The 25,987-nt window shown below is 33.0% G+C and overlaps 1 protein-coding gene across 1 annotated transcript; it reads left to right on the forward strand.

The window, feature by feature from the left end:
* The first annotated feature begins 18,307 nt into the window (after window positions 1-18,307).
* LOC110733540 (protein NRT1/ PTR FAMILY 5.1-like) lies at window positions 18,308-25,685 on the forward strand. Its single transcript, XM_021913604.1, has 4 exons — window positions 18,308-18,666; window positions 18,793-19,010; window positions 20,548-21,107; window positions 24,648-25,685. The coding sequence occupies exons 1-4, from the start codon at window positions 18,549-18,551 to the stop codon at window positions 25,513-25,515; spliced, it is 1,764 nt and encodes a 587-aa protein (XP_021769296.1). The 5' UTR covers window positions 18,308-18,548; the 3' UTR covers window positions 25,516-25,685.
* The last annotated feature ends 302 nt before the right edge of the window (window positions 25,686-25,987 follow it).

Consider the following 25,987-nt stretch of genomic DNA (forward strand, 5'->3'; position numbering starts at 1 on the left):
AGGCCATTTACCCTTTTTGAGGAATTTTTGAGGTTGCGGAGGCTGGTGGCGAAGAGTGTTGAAACCCTAAGGGATACATTTTGTTGTTTGGAACCATATATGACCATAATGATCTCATAAATGTCAGTGGTAGGCTTTAGCTCACAAAATTGGTGAAAGTTGCGAATTTGTAAATTGACTGTTATAAGGCAAGTTGGATGTTTCCACCCACTTAATTGGACTCCCGGAGAATATTAAAGGCCATGGTAAACATTTCGGCAATTTTTATTTCCGGCGAAAAAGGTCAAAAAGTTCCAAAATTGAAGGCTATATTATCCACGCTTTTTGAAGAATTTTTGAGATTATTGGGGCCAGTGGCGAAAAGTGTTGAGTCCCTAGGAGATACATTTTAGGGTCATATAATGCCGTTTGGAACAATATATGACCATTAAATGATGTCATAAATGTCCGTGGTAAGCTTCAGTTTACAAAATGGTTGCAAGTTGCAAATTGGTAAATTAATCGTTTTAAGGCAAATTGGATGGTTCAACCCACCTAATTGGACTCCTAAAGGGTATTAGGGACCATGGTAAACATCTCGGCAATTTTTATTTCCGGGCGAAAAAAGTCAAAAAATTCCAAAATTGAAGGCTATTTTATCCACTCTTTTTAAGGAATTTTTAAGGTTAAGGGGCCCGGTGGCGAAAAGTGTTAAAACCCTAGGGAACACATCTTAGGGTCATATAATGCCGTTTGAAACCATATATGACCATTATATGATGTCTTAAATGTCCGTGGTAGGCTTGAGTTCATAAAATCGGTAAGAGTTGTGAATTGGTAAATTAATCGTTTTAAGGCAAATTGAATGACTCCACCCACTCAATTGGACTCCCGAACGATATTAGGGACTATAGTAAACATCTTGGCAATATTTATCAGAGGGCGAAAAAAGGTCAAAAAATTCCAAAATTAAAGGCTATTATCCACGCTTTTTAAGAAATTTTTGATGTTATTGAGGCCGGTGGCGAAAAGTGTTAAGACTCTAGGGGATAAATTTTAGGGTCATATAATTCCGTTTGGAATCATATATAACCATTAAATGATGTCATAAATGTCCGTGTTAGGATTGAGTTCACAAAATCGATGCAAATTGCGAATTGGTAAATTGACCGTTTTAAGGCAAATTGGATGGTTCTAGCCACGTAATTGGACTCCCGAAAGGTATTAGGGACCATGGTAAGCATCTCGGCAATTTTTATTTCAAGGCAAAAAAAGGTAAAAAAATTCCAAAATTGAAGGCTATCCACGATTTTTGAGGTTACGGGGCCTGGTGGCAAAAAGTGTTGAGACTTTAAAGAATACATCTTAGGGTCATATAATGCCGTTTGGAACCATACATGACCATTATATGATGTCTTAAATGTCCGTGGCAGGCTTGAGTTCATAAAATCGGTAAGAGTTGCGAATTGGTAAATTGATCGTTTTAAGGAAAATTGAATGGTTCCACCCACTCAATTGGACTCCCGGAGGATATTAGGCACTAAAGTAATCATCTTTGCAATTTTTATTTGCGGGCGAAAAAAGGTCAAAAAATTCCAAAATTAAAGGCTATTATCCCCGCTTTTTGAGGAAATTTTAATGTTATTAGGGCTGGTGGCGAAAAGTGTTAAGACTATAGGGGATACATCTTAGAGTCATATAATGCCGTTTGGAACCATATATGACCATTAAATGGTGTCATAAAAGTCCGTGTTAGGCTTGAGTTCACAAAATCGGTGCAAATTGCAAATTTGTAAATTGACCGTTTTTAAGGCAAATTGGATGGTTCCACCCACCTAATTGGACTCCCGAAGTGTATTAGGGAACATTGTAAACATTTCGGCAATTTTTATTTCTAGGCAAAAAAAGGTAAAAAAATTCCAAAATTGAAGGCTATTATCCACGATTTTTGAGGTTACGGGGCCTGGTGGCGAAAAGTGTTAAGACTTTAGATAATACATCTAAGGGTCATATAATGTTGTTTGGAACCATATATGACCATTAAATGATGTCATAAATGTCCATTGTAGGCTTGAGTTCACAAAATCGGTGCAAGTTGCAAATTGGTAAATTGACTGTTTTAAGGCAAATAGGATGGTTCCACCCACCTAATTGGACTCCTGGAGGGTATTAGGGACCATAGTAAACATCTCGGAAATTTTTATTTCAGGGCGATAAAAGGTCAAAAAGTTCCAAAATTGAAGGCTATTATCCACGTTTTTTGAGGAATTTTTTAGGTTACGGGGCCCAGTGGCGAAAAGTATTAAGACCCTAGGCGATACATCTTAGGATCATATAGTGCCATTTGGAACCATATATGACCATTAATTGATGTCATAAATGTCAGTGGTAGGCTTGATTTCACAAAATCGGTTCAAATTGCGAATTGGTAAATTGATCGTTTTAAGGCAAATTGGACGGTTCCACCCACTCCCGAAGGATATTAGGTACCATGGTAAACGTCTCGGCAATTTTTATTTCTAGCCAAAAAAATGTAAAAAAATTCCAAAATTGAAGACTAATCCACGATTTTTGAGGTTACCGAGCCTGGTCGCGAAAAGTGTTGAGACTTTAGAGAATACATCTTTGGATCATATAATGTTGTTTGGAACCATATATGACCATTAAATTATGTCATAAATGTCCATGGTAGGCTAGAGTTCACAAAATCGATGCAGGTTGCGAATTGGTAAATTGACTGTTTTAAGGCAAATAGGATGGTTCCACCCACCTAATTGGACTCCTAGAGGTTATTAGGGACCATAGTAAACATCTCGGGAATTTTTATTTCAGGGCGATAAAAGGTCAAAAAGTTCCAAAATTGAAGGCTATTATCCACGTTTTTTGAGGAATTTTTGAGGTTACGGGGCCCGGTGGCGAAAAGTATTAAGACCCTATGGGATACATAATTGGGTCATGTAATGCTGTTTGGAGCAATATATGACCATTAATTGATGTCATAAATGTCCGTGCTAGGCTTGAGTTCCCAAAATCGATTCAAGTTGCATATTGGTAATTTGATCGTTTTAAGACAAATTAGATGGTTCCACCCACCCAATTGGACCCCCAGAGGGTATTAGGGACCTTGTTAAAAATCTCGACTTTTTTTATTTCCGGGCTAAAAAAATCAAAAAATTACAAAATTGAAGGCTATTTACCCCTTTTGAGGAATCTTTGAGGTTGCGGAGGCTGGTGGCGAAAAGTGTTGAAACCCTAAGGGATACATTTTAGGGTCATAAAATGTTGTTTGGAACCATATATGACCATAATGATCTCATAAATGTCTATGGTAGGCTTTAGTTCACAAAATCGGTGCAAGTTGCGAATTTGTAAATTGACTGTTATAAGGCAAATTAGATGGTTCCACCTACTTAGATGGATTCCCAGAGAATATTAAAGACCATGGAAAACGTCTCGACAATTTTTATTTTTGGGCGAAAAAAGGTCAAAAAATTCCAAAATTGAAGGCTATTACCCATGATTTTTGAGGTTACATGCCCGGTGGCGTAAAGAATTAAGACCCTAGGGGATACATCTTAGAGTCATATATTGCTGTTTGGAACCTTATATGACCATTACATAATGTCATAAATGTCAGTGGTAGGCTTGAGTTCCCAAAATCGGTGCAAGTTGCGGATTGGTAAATTGATCATTTTTAGGCAAATTGGATGGTTTCACCCACCTAATTGGACTCCCGGAGGATATTAGGCACCATGGTAAACAACTCGGCAATTTTTATTTACAGCCGAAAAAAGTAAAAAAATTCCAAAATTGAAAACAATAATCCACTTTTTTTAAGGAATTTTTTAGTTTTAGGAGCCTGGTGCCAAAAAGTATTAAGACCCTAGGGAATACATCTTAGGGTCATATAATGTGGTTGGAACCATATATGACCATTATATGATGTCTTAAATGTCCGTGGTAGGCTTGAGTTCACAAAATTGGTAAGAGTTGCGAATTGGTAAATTGATCGTTTGAAGGCAAATTAAATGGTTCTATCCACTCAATTGGACTTTCGGAGGATATTAGGGACCATAGTAAACATCTTGCCAATTTTTATTTCCGGGCGAAGAAAGGTAAAAAAAACTCCAAAATTCAAGGCTACTATCCACGCTTTTTGAGGAATTTTTTATGTTACGGGGCCCGGTGGCGAAAAGTGTCATGACCCTAGGAGATACATCTTAGGGTCATATAATGCCGTTTGGAACCATATAATACCATTAAATGATGTCATAAATGTGTGTAGTAGGCTTAAGTTCACAAAATCGGTGCAAGTTGCGGATTGGTAAATTGATCGTTTTTAGACAAATTGAATGTTTCCACCCACCTTATTGGACTCCCGGAGGGTATTAGGCACCATGGTAAACAATTCGGCAATTTTCAATTCTGGACCTAGGGGATACATCTTAGTGTCATATAATGTCGTTTGGAAACATATATGACCATTATATGATGTGTTAATGTCCGTGGTAGGCTTGAGTTCACAAAATCGGTGAGAGTTGCGAATTGGTAAATTGATCCACCAACTCAAATGTGACTCCCGGAGAATATTAGAGACCATGGTAAATATCTCGACAATTTTTATTTTTGGGCGAAAAGCGGTCAAAAAATCGGTGAATTTGCCCCTTTAAAGAAAAATATGAGTTTGAGATTAAAATCGGTAAATTTGTCGTTTAAAGAAAAATTGGATAGTTCCACCCACCCAATGGGACTATCGGAGGGTGTTAAGGGACCAAGTTAAATATTTCAGCAATTTGATATATTCGTGGGGAAAAAAGTCAAAAAATTCCAAAATTGAAGACTAATATCCACATTTTTTAAGAAATTTTGGAGGTTTCGGGGCTCGGTGTCAGAAAGTCTTGAAATTCTAGGGAATACATCTCGGAGTCGTATAATTTCGCTTGGAACCATATATGATTATTATATGTTGTCATAATTGTTTGTGGTAGTCTAGAGTAAATGACATCGAAGCACCTTGTAAACCGGTAAATTGGCCGTTTAAAGAAATGTTAGATGGTTCCACACACCCAATGAGCCTTCCGGAGGGCGTTAGGTACCATGATAAACATTTCGACAATTTTTATTTTCACGCGAAAAAAAGTCAAAAATCCCAAAATCTAAGACTAATATCCACACTTTTTAAGAAATTTTCCAGGTTTTAGGGTGCGGTGTCGAAAAGTCTTGAAATTCTAGGGGATATATCTCGTGGTCAAATACTGATGTTTGGAACCATATATGATCATTATATGTTGTCATAAATGTTCATAGTAGAATTGAATTAATAAAATCGGTGCAAGTAGATGATTCCTCCCACCTAATTGGACTCTCGAAGGGTACAAGGGACCACGGTAAACATTTTGGCAATTTTTATTTCTGAGCGAAAAAAGTCAAAAAAAATTCCAAAATTAAAGACTAATATCAATAATTTTTAAGAGGGGGTCAGGTGTCAAAAAGTCTTGAAATTCTATAGGATATATCTCGGGGTCAAATAACGCTGTTTGGAACCATATATGATCATTATATGTTGTCATAAATGTTCGTAATAGACTTGAGTTTATGAAATCGATGCAAGTTTTAAATCTGTAAATATTCCGTTTAAAGAAAAATTGGATAGTTCCACCCACTCAATGGGAATCCCGAAAAGTGTTAAGGACCATGGTAAACATTTCGGCAATTTTAATTTTCGGGCGAAAAAAAGTCAAAAAATTCCAAAATTGAAGACTAATATCCACACTTTTTAAGAAATTTTAAAAGTTTCGGGGCTCGGTGTCAGAATGTCTTGAAATTCTAGATAATACATATCGAGGTCATATAATATCGTTTGGAACCATACATGTTTATTATATGTTGTCATTAATGATCGTGGTAGGCTTGAGTTAATGAAATTGATGCAACTTGTAAACCGATAAATTTGTCGTTTAAAGAAATGGTGGATGGTTCCTACCACCCAATGAGACTTCCGGAAAACGTTAGGGGCCATGTTAAACATCTTGGCATCTTTTTTTTCAGGTGAACAAAAAAAGTCAAAAAATTCCAAAATTGAAGACTAATGTCAACACTTTTTAAGAATTTTTATACGCTTCTGGGCCTAATGTGAAAAGTCTTGAAATTCTATGGGATATATCTCGGGGTCAAATAATGCCGTTTGGAACCACATATGATCATTATATGTTGTCATAAATGTTCGTATTAGGCTTGAGTTAGTGAAATTGGTACAAGTTGTATATCAGCAAATTTGTCGTTAAAAGGCAAATTGGATGGTTCCACCCACCCAATGGGACTTCCGGAGGATATTAGGGATCATGGTAAACATTTCACCAACTTTTATATCCGGTCGAAAAAAAAAGTCATAATATTCTAAAGTTAAAGACTAATATACGCGATTTTGGGGAAATTTTGAAGGTTTCGGGGCTTGCTTTTTAAAAGCCTTGAAATTCTAGAGGATAAATTTCAGGGTCTTATAATGTCGTTTTGAACCATATATGATCATTATATGTTGTCGTAAATGTTTGTGGTAGGCTTGAGTGAATGAAATCGGTGCAAGTTGAAAACCGGTAAATTGGTCGTTTAAAGAGGAATTCGCTGGTTCCACCCACCTAATTGGACTCTCAAATGGTATTAGGGACCATGGTAAACATTTCAGCAATTTTTATAGATGGTAGAAAAAAAAGTCAAAGAAATTCTAAAATTGAAGGCTATATCCAAGATTTTTGAGAAATTTCTAATATTTCAGGTCCGATGTCGAAAAGATATGATAAAAAGAGAATACATATCAGGGTCATATAATGTCGTTTGAAACCATAAATGACCATTTCATAAATGTTCGTGGTAGGCTTGATTTATTAACATCGGTGCAAGTTGTAAACTAGTAAATTGATTGTTTAAAGGCAATTGGATGGTTCCACCCAACCAATTTGACTACCTAAGGGTATTAGGGACCATGGTTAATGTATTGACAATTTTTATTTTAGGACGAAAAAAGTTTAAAAATTCCAAAATTGAAGGCTTGTGTTATGCTTGAGTTAATGAAATCGGTGCAAGTTAAAAATTGGTAAATTTGCCGTTTATAGAAAACTTTGATGGTTTCATACACCCATTGGGACTCCTGGATGATGTTAGGGACCTTGGTAAACATTTCGACAATTTTTATTTTTGGGCGAAAAAAGTCAAAAAAATTCCAAAATTGAAGACTACTATCCACACTTTTTAAAAAAATTTGGAGGTTTTAAGGCCCGTTGTCGAAAAGTCTACAAATTTTAGGGGATATATATCTCGGGGGGGTTATATAATGTCGTTTGAAACCATATATGATCACTATATGTTGTCATAAATTTTCGTATTAGGTTTGAGTTAATGAAATAGGTGCAAGTTGTAATTTGGTAAATTATCTGGTTAAAGGCAAATTGGATGGTTTCACCCACCCAACGGGACACCCGGAGGGTGTTAGGGACTATGGTAAAAATTTCGGCAATTTTTATTTTCAAGCGAAAAAAAGTCAAAAAATTCCTAAATTGAGTACTAATATCCACACTTTTTAAGAAATTTTGGAAGTTTCAAGATGCAGTGTCGAATTTTTTTGAAATTCTAGAGAATACATCTCGAGGTCATATAATGCCGTATGAAACCATATATGATCATTATAAGTTGTCAAAAATGTTCGTAGTAGGCTTGAGTTTATGAAATCGGTACAAGTTAAAATCGGTAAATTTGTCGTTTAAAGGTAAATTGGATGGTTCCACCCACCCAAGGGTGTTAAGGATCATAGTAAACATTTTTGCAATTTTCATTTTCGTACGAAAAAAGTAAAAAAATTCCAAAATTAAAGACTAATATCCACACTTTTTGAGAAATTTTGGAGGTTTCGGGGCCCGTTGTCGAATAGTATTGAAATTCTTACATCTCAGCTTCATAATGTTCGTGGTAGGTATGCATTAATGAAATCGGTGAGAGTTGTAAATCGGTAAATAGGTAGTTTAAAGGCAAATTGGATGGTTTTACCCACCCAATTGGACTCACAGAGGCTATTAGGGACCATGATAAACATTTCGGATTTTTTTTCACAAGCAAAAAAAAGTAAAAAAATTCCAAAATTAAAGACTATTCACACTTTTTGAGAAATTTTGGAGGTTTCGAGGTCCAGTGTGAAAAAGTCTTGAAATTATTCGGGATATATATCTTGGGTCATATAATGCCATTTGGAACCATATATGATCATTATTTGTTGTCATAAATGTTCGTGGTAGGATTGAGTTAATGAAATCGGTACTAATTATAAATCGGTAAATTGACCGTTTAAAGTCAATAATTCTCGAGTTTGGGTAATTCTCGAGTTCGAGTCAAGTCAATAATTTGCGTTTAGAATTTGGTCGGGTCATTCTCGGGTTTGAGTCGGGTTCAGTTCAAGTCAATAATTTGCGGGTTATAATTAGGTCGGTCAGTCTCGAGTTTAAATCGGGTTCGGTTCAAGTCAACAATTTGTGGGTTATAATCAGGTTGGGTCATTTCCAAGGTGGGTCATTTTCGGATTCAAGTTGGGTTATGTTCAAGTCAATAATTTGCAGGTTACAATTAGGTCAGGTCATGGTCATATTCGGTTTTAACTAATTATAAATAGATAATTATCACTTTTATCAAGTTCCTTTGACTATAATATATATGGCAATATAATAGGGAACTATAGTCTATAATTTAGGAAAATAATTATCTCCTTTGACCAATTGACCATACAACTAATATATACTATATTTAATTCTTTAATTTGAGGATGATGCTCCTTTCTTTTGCTGCCTGGACCGACTTGGTATCCCTAAACAAAATGCTTTGATTAACAATAATAAGGTGGTCTAAATTGGATTTAAGGTGATTTGGAATCGGGTCAGGAACAATTTGGGTTGGATTTAGATCGGGCCAACAACAAGTCGAGTTGATTTAGAGTCGGATTAGTAACAAATTGGGTTGAATTTTTTGGCCGGGTAGTAATATGTGAGGTAAAATTCGAGTCGGGTCAATCACAAGTCAGGTTGAATTTGGATCAGGTTAGTAACAAGTCAGGTTGATTTCGAGTCGGATTTGTGACAGGTTGGGTTAAATTCGGGTCAGGTTAAGAACAGGTTGGGTTGAATTCAGGTCAGGTTAGAAACAAGTCGGGTTAAATTCGGTTTTTGACGAGTTAAAACGAGTATAGGTCAATTTCAATTCAAGTCGGGTTCGGTTCAGCTCAATAATTTACAGGTTACATTCGGATCGGGTCATCTCCAGATAAGTTCATGTTCGGGTCTCACATACTCGAGTCAACTCGGGTGGGTCGATTTTAGGCCGAGTGAGGTCGGGTTTGGGTCACCATTTTTTCGGGTTCAGAATGTTCGATCAATAATCAGATTTGAGTCAGTATTTCAGGTCATGTCAACTTTTGACAGCTCTACATGTGTTTGAATAAATGAAATGTTTTGAATTTTACGAAATTTTAGAAAAGTTGGTTTAATTTATTAATAAAATTGAGAGGTTAAAGTCCGTTAATTAGGAGAATATTATCTAAGAGAATATTATCGAAAAAGAGAATATCATTAAAACATAAAGAAAGTAAGTAAAAAAAAATCGTGGAGTACAAGTATTGTTGTTGTTCACAAAGAATATATTCATGCACTAAAACATGTACATTCTAATACATAGTATATATATATATGCACTAACATGTTATCTGCCACGTCAAGAAAAAATATTAGGCCTATTATCAGGTCAAGATCGAAGAACGAGAAAGGTAAAATATATTTCACAAGAATCTGAATTCAGAAAATAACTTGCTTTCTTGTAAGAATCCTCGCACAAGATATTTTACAAATGAAATAAAGAACCAAGAACATATACACCATATAAGACTTTCTTTAGCTTGGTAAGACATCATCAATTCATCAATTCTACTCACATATCATTAAGATCAACAAAATCTCTCCCTTAATAGGTATATTCTACTCACAGATTATTTAGACAAAAGCCATCAAAATACAAGAACTCCCCGTCTCAAACTCTTCCCACAACACAAGTTCTTCACAAAAAAGCACTACCAATATTCTTCCCACACAAGGCATGTATTGAAATCTCCAATAATTTTTTTTTAAAAAAATAATAAAATAAAAATAAAAATAAATTAAAAAAAAAATTTATCCTTGGAAATTCAATAGAGAACATAAAGCAACTTAACACCCACCCATGTAGGTCAATCTGAACTCATAATATTCCCAGTATCTTCCAAAACCCATCAAACAAGACCCGTATATCAACTTCATAAAAATAACTATCACTAAGAGCAAAACCATTAGGCGATTAATACTAATATTTACTCTTGCCTTTGATCAGCATATCAATAAAAATAATTCTAAAACCATGCACAAGCATTTTGACACCTTCCCATTCCTCCAATACACCACTCTACAAAAGACGACTAGTATACACCTCACTACCTCAAGTCATAGATACCTTAGTTTACATAACATCATCTATCACAATGTATCAAAAAATCTATTCACCAGATGAAGCTTCACCATAATTCATTATCACACCCTTCACTTAACCAAAACTTTCAACCCTCAAATCAACGCCCCTTGTCGATCATGCCAAATATATACAAACACAATCATTACCCAAAAGAAGAAAAAAAAGCTCAATAACTAGCATCCTACTTCCTCATGAATAGGAATAGTACTCGACGTTAGCAATAGGAATAGCACTCGACGTTAGCAATAGCACTAACCATAAGCTTCTGCCACAATTTACAAAGTTTTCACAAAAGGAAGTTTCTCCATAACTCATAATATCTTTAAAACATCCTCCTCAAAATCTACATTGTCCTAAACCTACCTAACCTTGAAAATAGCTCTCACAATGAGAATCTAGATACAAACTAATAGTACATCATTAACACCAATGTATTCCAAAGTTCTATCGAAGACAATATCCATCCAGCAGTTTCATCACTTTCTAGTCTTAAATAATCCCTTGTAATAATATTGTTCTAAACACAATTTCCCATCCTCTATTCAACAACCCTCAAACCTTATATTGATCGCTGCAATACATCAAGACATGCATCTCACAAACCAATTAAAAAACACAAATGCAAAGTTTGTGTCCTAGGAAATTTAATTATGTAACATGTAGCAGTATAACAAACTCTAACTTATATCAAGTAGATCAATCAGAACTCACTATTCTAAAATGCTCGCATAACATAGACTAACAACCCTCAAAAACTACACCTGCGTATCAACATCACAAAACACAGCCTAAAAAAACAATCTTAAGCATGATAGCACATTAACACTTCTAACAAATATTGAACAGCACTGCAAAAAGCTTACATCACTTTAGAATCCTTCCATGAGATACAAAAACATGACAATAACCATTCAGCCAATTCTTCATTATCTAATCCAAAATGTCATATAAGGAATGGGACTAATACACCGAACAAAAGTTTCTTTTGGCTAATGAGGTACCATCATAATTATTCTTTTCTTCTTAACACAATTTCCTATCCTCAAATCAAATGGTTTTGCCTCAAGCCAGATTATACCACAAATCAATTACAGAGAAATCATCAAAATACTTAAGACTCGGCATTTCATACTCCCCTCAAAACTTAAATTCAACATCATGCTCTCTCATCCCATAAATCTAACATATCATAAAAAGATACTTAAATTACATCTTTAAATTATGAGAGCTTAACAAGATACTTAAATTACATCTTTAAACCATTATACAGATATTGTTCCCAAGCAAGGCACGTTTCTAACCTCTTTAAGATAAAAAGAATCATACATTGTCCATAGAAATATAATCATACTAAATCAAACAATCTGAACTCATAATTCTAAGAATCGCAAGTAACAAAGACCAACACCCCTCACAAACTATAAACACAAATCAACTTCATAAACAAAACCACCACCAAGAACAAAAACAACGCCACCTCCTTCAATCATCAAAAAATTATACAGCCTAACAAGTATATCCAATCTTGCCTTACAAGAGTTCCACTTTCTAACGTTGTAAAAATACACGCCCATAAACTATGTGCCAACGATATCTCAAGCACTATGGCATCAATTCCTTTACTACATGATTCACGATTTAAGGATAATACAAGCATAAAATCTACACACGAATATAGTAATACATGATTAGTCCAAAACACTATTGCAAAGCTCCTAGACTCAAAACACTCACTATAATAAAATGTAAACATACCGCTCAATAGAGATACAACTTCAATATACATTTCACTATCTATCACAATTCACCAAATAACTCGATTCACCAATGAAATTTCTCCATAATTCAGTATCATACTTTCTTCAAAATCAAAAACCCCGGTGAATAAGGCCCAATAACACGTAAACACAACAATTAACCTACTATAGCGGTATAGCCCAAACACATTAAGTAGCATCTAACATCCTCCTATTCTTCCATAAAAATTATTTTGTTCATACCTAAAGTAACCTTAACAATAAAACTCACAAAAGGCATCTAAACAGATGCAAAAATAACTTTAACACCTGCACCACTTCAATCCTTTCAATAAAGAAATAAACTCCAAAGCCATCAAACCTGGTCAATTCATCATTTCCTAATCAATTTCCTTACTCACTTCAATAGCTCTCATTTCTAACCAAGTATGTTATATACCCTTAAATCAAATAGAAAAAAACCATCAAAATACTTAAAACTTAGCATCGGAAACTCCCACTCAAACTTATATCTTTCAATGCATCTGAAATTTCACCAAATAACTTTATTACCAAACGAAATTTATCAAACAGATATAAAAAAAACTTTAACACTTGCACCACTTCAAAATCCTTTCAATAGAGAAATAAACTCCATAGCCATACATCATCTTATCCATTCATCATTTCCTAATGCATTTACCATCCTCATACAACAACTCTCATTTCTATCTTACCAACAAATTAAATAATATAAAACCAATAAATACTTGAAACTCACTCAAACTTATATCTTTAGACATTTTTTTTTAATTATTAATAAAAAAAATTAAAAAAATTAAAAACTTGATTTATGTATAAAACGGAGCAGCTTAACAATCCCAAACTTGTATTAAAGTAGATCAATTTAAAATTATAAACCCACGTACAATAGACTAATACACCTCAAAAACTAGACCCATATATCAACTTCACATGTGTTCAAGATTATTCTGATTAAGGGGGAGTATTAAGTTAATCAAAAAAATTCTTGAAATATCTAATAGATATCTTATATGAATGTACTAGAAAATGCTTAAGAAAAAATCAAGGATAAATAACTAGCAAATTAGACGGTCCTAAATACATGTCACCTAGAATATCTAATAGATATCTTATATGAATGTAGTAGAAGATGCTAGAGAAAAAATCTAGGATAGATATCTAGCAAATTAGAAAGTCCTAAATAAATATCACCTAGAATGTTCTAGATAGAAGTAGAAAGATGTAGTAGTCGTAAGCTATGTATTATATCGGTGGAAGCAAGAACCGACATACACTACTACTGTAAATACTAGTACTTGCCATGCAAATATAAGCAATTATTTATGTAATAAAGCTCATACTTTTCCAACCCACCACGACTTCCTCTTTAATTTCCAACAACATGATCACATCCTCAAATCAACAGCTCCGCTTCTTAGCAATTAAACCCACAAATCAAATACATAAATATATCTTTAGCACTTGTACCTATTCAAATTCATTACATCAATTCAAATTCTATTTAACAGAGAAATATGTACCACATCTAGCTAATTCATCACTTTCTAGTACCAAATTTCAAAAACTCAATTCACATTTGAGTGGAAATTTTTAATCCATAAAAAGCTCTAACAATTCAGATATTTAGACAGATGAAATTGTTAAAAAAAAAAAAAATCAATTTATTTCAAATGCTAAGTGTTCGGATAATTTAAAGCTTTGAAAAGTTAATAACCTTATTTCAAATAGTGTATTCAATAGAAATCAGAATTAGAAACAATACACCTAACAAAAGTTTCTTTAGGAATGTAAAGATATTGTCTTCATTACGCTTTTGATCTAATAGAATTTACCATAATCGAATCAACAACTCTAGTCTAACGACATAAATATAAATCTTGTCAATCCAATAAGACATAATTACAGCCATTACCTTAAATAGCCCAAAATGAATCTGGCATACTCTTTAAAAATTTAATTGTCCGAATCTAAAGTAAACTTAACAAATAGAACTTACAAAAGGGAAAATTTAATTGTTCGAACCTAAAGTAAACTTAACAAAATCACTCACAAAAGGCTTTTAACACTTGCACCATTTCAATCCTTTCAATAGAGAAATAAACTCAAACGGCATCAACGTTAACTTGTCGGTTCATCATTTGCTAATCCATTTCCTTCCACAATTCAACAACTCTCATTTCTAACCAAGTATACGGTATACAACTTAAAACTCAATAGTTGAAACTCCCACTCAAACTTATATCCTTCAATACATCTGACATTTCACCTAATAACTCTTTTCACGAATGTAATTTCTCCATGATTCAATATCACACTTTCTTCTAAGTAACACCTTCCAACCTTAAATGAACAACCCTTGTCAATCACAATAAGAAATAAAAATCAGCTATTACCCTAATATACATATGACATCCTTCTTAAAATTAAATTGTCCAGACCTAAAGTTACCCTAATAGTATAACTCACAAAAAGCATCCAAACAAATACAAAAATAACGTTAACACTTGCATCATTTCAAATCCTTTCAACTAAGAAAATAGTCATCAACGTATTCGAGAGCCCTCATTTCTGACCAACTATACGATACACCAACAAACTGAATAGAAAAAAAGCCATCAAAATACTTAAAATTCAACATCTGAAACTCCCACTCAAACTTATATCCTTCACAACAATGCATCAACTATTACACAACCCATGCGGACAAGCATCAGACTATCTAAAAAACATAAACCTTAATTTATGTCCTTAAAATTTGATAGTATAAAATGGAGCAGCTTAGCAAACTAATTAGATCAATCAGGATTGAAAATTCTAAATCCACATACCATAGACTAATTACCCAAAGAAACATGCATCAACTTCACATGATCACATCCACAAATCAACAGCTCCGTTCTTGCCAATTAAACCCACAAATCAATACTACATAAAAACCATTAAAACATTTAGAACTCACTCAAACCAGCATCTCATACTCCCCTCAAACATAGATTCATAATAAGACCAGCCAGAAACACTTAATAATTACCTAACCTCCATTACCACCTTCCTCATTCAACAAAGAAAACTATGTAAACCAAACCAAATGGTAAGAGAAAACAGAAATTTGAGCTTACAAGTGTAATTAAACCCCTAAGCAACCTAAAAAAAATTCAATAAATTCAGCCAAAAATTAAGATTTTTCAAAAGTTCACTTTTTTATTTAGGGAAAAAAAGTGTTTTTTTTTTTTTTACAGAACAATGTTAATATTTTTGTGTAACACTTGAAACATAAAAACTTCACACTATACCCTCTTCCTCCTTTCCATATACAGCATTACAAACCGAATCATAACATAATTGGAGTAGTTCAGATAATTATACTGAACACAAAACAACAACAAAAATCAAAACAGGCAAAAATGCAACTAATTTGAGACAATATTCTGGAAATAAACTTAAATATTCAACTCAATAAATCAACAAAACAGAAAAAAGTACCCAAAAAATTCCTAAACTCTGAAATAAATTTCGCTAACCGTAAGTGAATTCCTCGTAATTCTACTTCATCAACACCGAAAAATCGGCTAATGTACTGGAATCACCGCCGACAAAACCGTCGAATTTCCAAGTCAAACACTGATTTGTTGCCTAAAACGGTAATTTTTCCCCAAAAATTGAAGATTTTGATCGATAATTTCATGTAATCCGAGTAAAAACTAGACGAATTGGAGAAGAAATGAACACCGTTTAGGGTTAGGATTTTAATCGGAATTTGTTGGAATTTCACCGAGAATAGGTTGATCGGAGAGAAATTTTAGGGGTTAGGGTTTGGAATTTTCACCGAATATGAGGAAGATTTCTATAAACGATTGTTGGATTATAGATTTATGGCGGTGCGGTAAAATTATGTATGAAAATTTGTCAGAAACAACCAAATGTTAATTTTCAGCTCTAGGTTTGGAATTTTCACCGATAACCAAATGTTACTTTTCGGCGTTGACTCTATATTTCTCGATTGTGTGCGAGTCACGTGACCTTCTATATTGCTTAATACACCCCTTTTCCCTTCAATTAACTCCTATTATGCTTCTCTTTTATCCCTCTTTTAGTACGAGTGAATTGAAGAGAAAATTGGTGTATTAAGCCATATACAAGTTCATGTGCGTTGCACACTAGTGGTCAACATCGGGAAAAATAGAGTCAAAGCCGGAAAGTAGCATTTGGTTGTTTTGATAAAAAAAAAAATTATAATGTGGTCTGAAATTGCAAAAAAAAAAATTAAAAGGTTGTTTTTAATTAAAGTGGACACTTTAAAAGGTTGTTTCTGACAAATTTTCCAATTATGTATATTAGAAACAAATGTGCCCTTGAAATCTGCTCTGCTATGCCCAAAAACTCAAAAAATAGGGCCTTAGACCCATTATTGTTGCATGATTGTTTGATTATTTAGCATTTAAAAGAAGAAATGTTGTTCTCTTTGCCTAACTTAAACTGGTTTTATGTGAGTTTATTATAGTTGTTCTCGTTTAACTTACAAGGTATTTGTATTTATCACGTATATACCTTATATTACTGAACACTATATAGGGTCTTAACTTATTAGACTATATATTAGATCTTAATGGCCCTTATCTTAATTTGAACGTCCTAGCCTTCTTTATGTGTATTTTTGAATTTATTTATTTTACCATCTTACGGTCTTACCTAATAAATTTATTAGTCCTAAACTTATTTTATCTTATTTAAACTAATTATCAAATATAAGATACTTGAAAATAAGATGAATTGAGTTAAACAAACCTAGGCTGGACCATTTATCATCTCTAGAATAATGATAATGAAGTTTATCATTATCAACAAGAAGAAGAAGTAAAATGGAAGAACCGCCCAAATAAAAAGTGAATGATAATGATGATCACAATATAATGGACATCCCCAAACAACCTTATCACAAAGGATTGGTCAAATTTTAGTAAGTTTTATTAGAGGTTGTGACAATTATGTCAACACTGACATGACAAACTGTTGGGGTATATCATATATGGCTATATGCCGTGTATTTCCAAACTTATGAAGTCCAAATTCCTCGTGAGATCTATATGCAACTATGCAACAGCCCTTTTGTCAAAAAAAAAAAAAAAAAAAAAAGAAAAAAACTATGCAACAGCCCACCTCTTAAAAAATCTTACTATGTAGGTACATTTTTCTTCCTAAACCGACATAATTACTTTCTCTGTTTCTTTTTAAATATATACTCATTTACAATGAGAAAAATATATCTAATAATAAAGTGGTTTAAGTGTAATTTGTGTAAAAAAGAAAAAAGGATAAAATAGAATAAAGTGAATGAAATTGTGTAAATATTGTAATGGGTGAATGCTTGAAGGGTAGGATAATACATGTGTTTGCTAAAACTAGAAATAAGTAGATCGATTGGGTTTGTCTTTCGGTCTTTTCCTCTCTTCCAATGAATCTAACTTACAAAGTTGGACTGAATTAATATACGAGATGTATCCATTCAATAAATTGAAAAGTCATTTTTTATTGTTTCAAAAAAAATAAAAAACAAAAAAGTGTCATTTTTTAGTCTTTAATGTTCAATTTTTACGTACGTAAAGGATCAAAGGATCAAGTTTGGAGCATCTTATGATTCATGCCCATGATCGAATATGTCATTTTCCTATTTTGTATTGTCAAGCAAACCATGAATATTGTACCGATACCCACAATCCCCAATTTAGGTCTTATGTTAGTATAGTTAAGAGAGCTAAACCCTCTTCTTGTTTTACTTGTAGTGTCGAGTCAATTGAGAGCTAGCTTCCAATATGATCCGTTGTAGAAAAAAAAAGGTACTTTAATTTTTTATAGATAAAATTCAATAATTTTCCATAAATGCCAACATTAATTTATTTCTTTACAACTTCAATAAATACAATTGTTTTATTTTTTCACACACAAATAAATACAATTGTTATTGTTATGTCCTGTGTAAAACACAAATGCTAAAATATTAATATTAAAGAAAAAGGGGGGGGGGGGGAAGAAAAGGGATATTTGCCAATACTATTTATAGCCTAACACCCACGACCTCCACTCTTATATTTTGTGTGAATTATCCACCTAACTACCTACTTTCATTCCATTCCATTCCATTTCTTAAAAATTACAAACTCAACGCACACTCACAACCAAAAGCAAACAAAAACAAGTAGCTAGCTAGTGATTTAGCAAACTACATACAAATTTGAACTTCATTCTCTTCTACCCAAAATAATGGATTTGGAAACCAACAACACTAAGGACTTCACCAATGATGGCACCATGGATCTTCGTGGCCGGCCCGTGATCGCCTCTAAGACGGGCAAATGGAAGGCTTGTGCTTTTCTTCTTAGTAAGTTTCTTCATATATATTAGAAACTAACATGTCTTTTACCATACTCCTTTTAATTTGCCATTTATATATACTAACACTTGCTACAATAATATGCATGTTTATTGTTTTTACTCTTTTATGTAGCTTATGAAGCATGTGAAAGAATGGCCTTTTATGGAATAGCGTCAAACTTGGTGGTTTATTTGACTACCCAACTTCATGAAGACACTATTTCATCGGTTAGAAATGTGAATAATTGGAATGGAGTGGTATGGATGACACCGATCCTTGGAGCTTACATCGCCGACGCTTATCTTGGTCGATTTTGGACTTTCACCATCTCTTCTCTCATCTATGTCCTGGTAAAGTCTCTATACAATCTTGTGCAGTTACATACTACATACACTTCTTTGTGAAATATGTATGCTTATTTTGTCTTTACAAGTTCTACTCACTTTTCGTTTTAATAATCCATTTATTATATTCGAATTATGCACACTTTTACTTTAATCCTTTCATATATATGGCTACCGTTTTGTTCATATATATTTTTTTCATCTCCAATCCCACGTTACAGGAGTCTATGATTATTTAAATAAACTCTTACTTTTTTTTGTTTAACATTAAATAAATTATTCTAAATCTTGGTCTATGTATGTCCACCTGAAAGCAAAAATCTCGATCAACATCAAGTATTAGTTGTCACAATACAATTTGATGTCAAGTTGTACTATTAACCTAACAATCTAACATATTTAGGATGGAACGATAGGAACCTTGATTTTTGTTTGAGAATTTATAGTTAATTCCGAAGATTGAAAACAAGTGAACAAGAAATTGAACTTCTTTCATGATCAAGTCTATGTTCCTACTATCCTACATACTCATATTTTGAGCCTCATATATTTTCCTAATAAATCGAAAATTTGTTAATTTCATTCATAGTCTTCTACTCCCCACCACAGCTAGTTGATCAATAGATTTCACGGTTTTAATTAGAATCAATAGTGGGTCCAAAAAAGGATGTCTTATTCAAAGTAAATGCGTAGGACACGATTTAAATGGATGTGGATTTGCAACATTGCTCTCCACGAATGAGGCTTAATGTAGTGAAATAGCTCATGATTCTTGGTAGGGTTAGGTATTTTTGTCTATTTTATGACGACTAGTCGACTAAAATGTTAAAATATGGATTTTTTAGAAAATCTATTATGCTTAATGCATATCTCTTTTGGTGTTGATAATGACTAAAATCATGGTAATCTAGAACATTAAAGTTAATTTTTTTCATTATATTATAAATAAGCATATAGTTTTACATAAATATGCATGAGTGCACTAAAGAATTTGCTTTAACCCCGGCAATTTGGTGTAGAGAATGATTAATCATGGAAATCTAGAGGTTATAAGTCATGGTTTTTATTATATTAAATAAGCATATGGCTTTATATAATTAATTATATATATTCACTAAGAATTTTCTTTTAGGATATGACTACTTCACTAGATTGGGAGTTTGTGATTCACATTAATGTGTACCAAACTAATAATATAAAGTTTGTCTTATTTTATTGTAATGATAAGTTTCTACCATAAACATATTCAATGTTTTTGCTCAATTGAATCTAGCTCCAAAGTCAATTGTGGGCCAAAGAAGAATGTTTTATATATGCAATTATATATGATGTTAAAGTATACCAATTTCATGCAATTAGAAGCACACACTCCTCAATAATATGAGACTATTTTACAAAGGATTTAACCGTGTGATTTTCTATCTTATGTATTTTTAAAAACGCCTGATAAATAAACGCAAATTTCTTTAGTTATGTACTCTATATATTACTTATTTGATACGGACAAGTTGATATTATATATTTACTTTTCGAAACTTGATAGGGCATGGTACTCTTGACAATGGTTGTTTCCATTAAGTCCTTCAAACCAACATGTACCACTGGAACATGCAACACTGGCTCTTCACTTCCAATTGTGTTATTTTACGCTTCTCTTTACATCATTGCCATAGGCGCGGGAGGCACAAAGCCTAATATTTCGACATTTGGGGCAGACCAGTTTGATGATTTCGATCCAAGTGAGAAAGAGCTCAAAGTCTCCTTCTTCAATTGGTGGATGTTTTGTGCCTTCTTAGGTGGTTTATTTGCCACTTTAGGGCTTGTGTATATCCAAGAAAACTTGGGCTGGGGGTTAGGTTATGGTATACCTACCATTGCCCTCATCTTATCTTTGATGGTGTTCTATTTGGGAACTCCAACATACCGACACAAGCCTAAAAACATAAAGAGTCCTGCAACAGATATCGTGAAAGTTGTTACTAATTCAATGGCTAATTGGAAACTTAAGGTTCCTACTGAGCCTAACCAACTACAAGTGGTTCGACCACCTTACTACATCACCGATGGAAAAACCCTAGAAAATAATGGACCTTCAATTTTCAGGTTAGTTACTTCAACTATTCGTCTATTCTTTCATTTTTTACATTTCGTATGTAACTTTATACACTGTTTAGGAGTATTATTTATAACCCTTAAAATAATATCTCACAATATCCAAAAGAATGAAAAAAAATATTAATAGACTTTCATCATGAGTTCATACATCTGGTGTGTACACAAGAGTGGTCGTTTGCTCATTTGATGGTATTTTTTTGCTCATTTTTTTAGATATACTTCTTAATTTTTTTTTTTTAAAAAGATATAAAGTATTAAATGAACCGCAAATACTCTTACATTGCACCTTGCACCCGAATGTATCTAGAAGATTTCAATCCATTTGTACTAAATAAAAAAATGACCTTTTCAAATTAAATTGCATATATACCCCAGAGTGAGGGAAACATGTTTTGTTGGAGGAGGGACAATTGCAAGCTGTAGCCAGTTTATGATGGAATATTATTGTTGATTCTATGGTTTGTTGAGGCTCATTTATAACATTGGTATTGAATATTGATGTTTGAGATTCATGTGTTGTAGAAATAGTAAAAGTACGTACATTTTATCAAGATTTTTCATTGATGAAATTACGAGTAAATGTTAATGGGCCCAATTTGTCGGGTACTGCTAGGATTGTGCTACTACTATGAAGCCTAGGAAAAAGGATAAAAGCGCACAGTAGTTGGCCCATTTTCATTATTTTTAGGCCATCCATTCATAAATTCATGCATGTGCATTATTCCTGCTCAGAAATGTACAATAGTTGATCCCAAATTATTGGGGCATGTCCTATGATCCAATCTTCTCAATGTGTATCATGCTTTTAGATGTGCTACAATGTCAAACTATGTGTGTCCAAATTCTTTCTACCTTTGAGATCCTTTTTTTTTTTTTTTTTTTTTTTTTTTTTTTTGTTTTGTCTTGAAAAACCAATTTAATGGAACTATTTATTTATATATTACGAAGTTGTGTAGAGTACGGAGTATAATAGAACTATAAGACTTTAGTGCGCAGTAGTATAATTAGATTATTTACCTTTTTTTTAGGAATTCCGATGTATAAGATTTATCATATCCATTAAGTCAGGTTATTTTTACTTTAATATAGAAGATGACCAAAAGGGAATTAGTATACTAATTAGTTATTGCATTTGAGTAAGTCAAAAAAAAATTAAATCATACGGAATCTAAGTAGATCTTAAAGGTTCAAACTACATTACCTTATGGAATCGAATGATATCCTTAGTGGACCAAAAAGCGAAAGAAAGGACCTACACAACTATTTACCCGAACGTTTATTTAATATATTATTGCTATACATACTAAAAGTTGGTTAATTAGTTAGTACAATTGTACTACAATTTATGATTTTGTAGATGCCCTAATAGAGTACGAGTAGTAGCTTTTGACATTTAAATTCATATAGATGGACCTCAAAATGATAGGAATATGCATTGTGATTGACGGCACTCTTGCAAGTTGTAGTCTTGTCTTTCCTTCCAAGATTATTGGTTGAGGCTCATTTATACCTAGATTTTGGAGTTGAAGATTCCCTTCTATCACATTTTATAGGCAATCACCCATTTACTGAATTTGTGATAAAAACGTGAATTGTACTATTTTGCTTTTTAAAGAGCCTCCTTTTTTTTTAAGAAAAAAAAATATTTAAAAAAAAAAAGATTTGAGTTTATTTGAGGGGAGATATCCCTTAATTGAGTTCCATTAGGTTTTATTCTTACACAGGATTTGAAATGGAGAGGTGGCGCAACTAGTCTACTACATCAACCTCTCAATATATTAATATATATATTTTTAACCTAATATACATAATTTTTTATTCATCATTTTTTTAAAAGATTGTCTATATTTTTTTTTGGTAAATTTCTTTTACTTTTAATTTTCAACTCTTTCATTTTCGTATAGCTCTATTCATTGAAACTTAAGAAAAACAATATACTATAAAAATAATTCCAATTCGTTCAATAAAATTAAGTGTGGTTAAGTAAAATTAATATACTTACTTTTTTAGTATTAAGTTGGGAATTTATCAACAATTCATGAGTAAATCGGTGTAATAAATGTTTAATTATTGTCAATTTTTTCCATTTTTAACTTATTATATACAGACTTAGAGCTGCATATATCTTTTTCCTTGTTTTATTTGCAATTTTTCATCGCTAAATATTGACCATATATATTTAAGAATACAAATTGATACAAATCTACTGTTGACCACTATGAAGAATCTTTTATCATTAACAGGAGCTTTGTGACTTTTTGTGAGACTGGATGAGTGGTTAAAGTATGGTCCATTTATATACATTTTTACTACTTTTAGATTTCCACTGGTAAATTTATACATGTGCCATTTTAAATATTGCAAAATATTACGTACAATATTAATTACTTGCTTTTTTTTTTTTTTTTTTTTTATTTTTATATAGTACTCCATATGAGGTTGGTTCTAAATTGTTAATTTGTTATTGTCAGATGATTCCCTTTTTTTTTTCTTCTTCTTTTTTTCGTGTTTTCTTATTCTACTCAATCCCACTTTGTAGTTTAATGTATTTTCAGTCGACATGCTAGGTTTGTTCATTTGATTTGATATTTGGTTTTTTTGCAAAACAAACAACAATAATGCAACATCATTGTCTCAAAAAATAATGCGAAAACGATTTATTGTATCAACATGAAGAGTCCACTTCCTTTTAATTAATTAAAAAAGATTTCTTCTCTTTATCATAAAATAAAAATATATGAGAGGGGAAGAAAATGCATTTTTTTATATTAAAAACCTAAATGTATATCGCGCGAGCTGAAGTAATGGAATACTGGTATCACTCTTAACCTCTCGATTTGAAATCTTTGTATACAGGAGTCAAATTTTGCGGGGCTCATCATTTGAAAGGTTTTCTTATCCTTTCAAACAAGAATATACAAAAATAGTTACTCCGTATCATAATACCTATATATATTAGATGTCACAATTTGAGAAATATATATACGAATGTTAGTTTATGGCTTTATGCTAAAGTGGTCTTGTTTCATTTAATCCCTTTACTTATCGACTAGGGAAGCAAATACCTTAGTCAGAATACATGCGTAGCACGATTGATGGAAGAGTTTCACTACCTTATCAGATCAATGTCAAAGACCAAATCAATATATACATCATGAAAGTGACAGTCGTACCTCAACTTGAGTTGGCTTGATGTTATATTCTATGATGGAGAGATGATTCTTTTTATTTGTGATAAGCCCTTTCCTACCTTCCTCATAATAAAATGATGTTACCTATAGTACATGCATTTAATTAATGAATAATAATGCTTATCTTAGGCACTTAAAATTACAACTCGTTTAATTGACAATACTAATAGAAAAAATAAACCGACTTATAATTATAAAGTTTGAACGTGTTTTTACTAGGAAAGTCTTGTATGTGCTGATGTCTATGTTAATAATATTTATATATGCACGAGCAGTCGAGCACTCTGAATGTTACGTGTTATAATATAAGTAGTTAATTTTCATTTGTTTCATGTAGGTTTTGGGACAAGGCAAGCATAAAAGAAGGTAGCTCGAGGCTACCATGCACAGAAGCACAAGTTGAGAAAACAAAGCAAGTATGTGGGATGATTATGATATGGCTAGTACTCCTCATACCTAGCACAATTTGGGCTCAAATTAACACCCTCTTTATTAAACAAGGAACTACCCTAAACCGTCACATAGGAAGTACCTTCCAAGTCCCGGCCGCCTCCCTAACTAGCTTTGTTACCCTATCAATGCTCCTCACCGTGCCTTTTTACGACCGCTACTTCGTGCCCTTTATGCGAGCAAAAACCGGCAATCCTAGAGGGATCACCATCCTCCAACGACTAGGCATTGGTTGCATCATCCAAATTGTGGCCATAGCATTCGCCTACGTAGTGGAGATGCAAAGAATGCATGTAATTAAGGAGGAACATGTACTAGGTAAAAATGCTAGGGTTCCAATGAGCATATTTTGGCTATTGCCTCAATATGTACTTATTGGTGTGGCGGATGTGTTCAACTCGATTGGTTTGCTTGAGTTTTTCTACGATCAATCCCCGGATGACATGCAAAGCCTAGGGACAACGTTTTTTACTAGCGCGATTGGAGTTGGAAATTTCTTGAATAGCTTTCTTATTACCATGGTAGATAAGTTGACAGGTAAAAATGGGGGGAAGAGATGGATAGGTAACAATTTGAATGATTGTCACTTGGACTATTACTACTTGTTCTTGTTTGGGTTGGCTATTGTGAATATGGGGGCATTTTTATGGGCATCAAGTGTTTATGTGTACAAAAGGGAGCCTAAAATTGTGCAAGAGGATGGCAACTATGCTCACATGGAAGGGAAGATTGTAGATGCTACACTAGGATTATAAATATGTATTAGGTTAATTTAATTAACTAGGAAGGTTGTTAAGTTTTTAATTTGTAAGCTTTCTTTATAGTGTATTAGTCTAAGTGATGATATAAATAAGAATTCGTCACTGGATGTCACTTAAGAATAGATTTTCCGTATATTAGACTTGGTAAAATTAATTAATCTCTATCAACTTAATTTGACAAAATCTTAACTTTGATATGTTTGATTTTATATCACTCTGATTATATGTGAATTGAATTACTCCGTAGCTTGAATTTGACCCGATTTGATTAACAAACTAGATCAAAACAATCACTTTTGGGCTTTGCCACTTTCTTATAATTTATATCTCAATCTTTTTTCTACCGAATTATTAAGCCCAATAATTTGAATCTAATGCAATTGTGCAGTTAACTATATCCATCTACTCCATTTCATTCGGTATGTGATGTGCTCTTCTTGAATATCTAACATTTCTTGTCCAAATA

The sequence above is a fragment of the Chenopodium quinoa genome, unplaced genomic scaffold (genome assembly GCF_001683475.1).
Source record: "Chenopodium quinoa cultivar QQ74 unplaced genomic scaffold, ASM168347v1, whole genome shotgun sequence".
In the NCBI taxonomy this organism is placed as follows: Eukaryota; Viridiplantae; Streptophyta; class Magnoliopsida; order Caryophyllales; family Amaranthaceae; genus Chenopodium; species Chenopodium quinoa.

What these genes read in the sequence shown, in the direction of transcription:
- LOC110733540 (XM_021913604.1), top strand. Translation starts at nt 18,549, where the DNA reads ATGGATTTGGAAACCAACAACACTAAGGACTTCACCAATGATGGCACC. An exon ending in GGCTTGTGCTTTTCTTCTTA is followed by an intron (nt 18,667 to 18,792) that starts GTAAGTTTCTTC and finishes TCTTTTATGTAG; the next exon opens with CTTATGAAGCATGTGAAAGA. An exon ending in AATGGACCTTCAATTTTCAG is followed by an intron (nt 21,108 to 24,647) that starts GTTAGTTACTTC and finishes TGTTTCATGTAG; the next exon opens with GTTTTGGGACAAGGCAAGCA.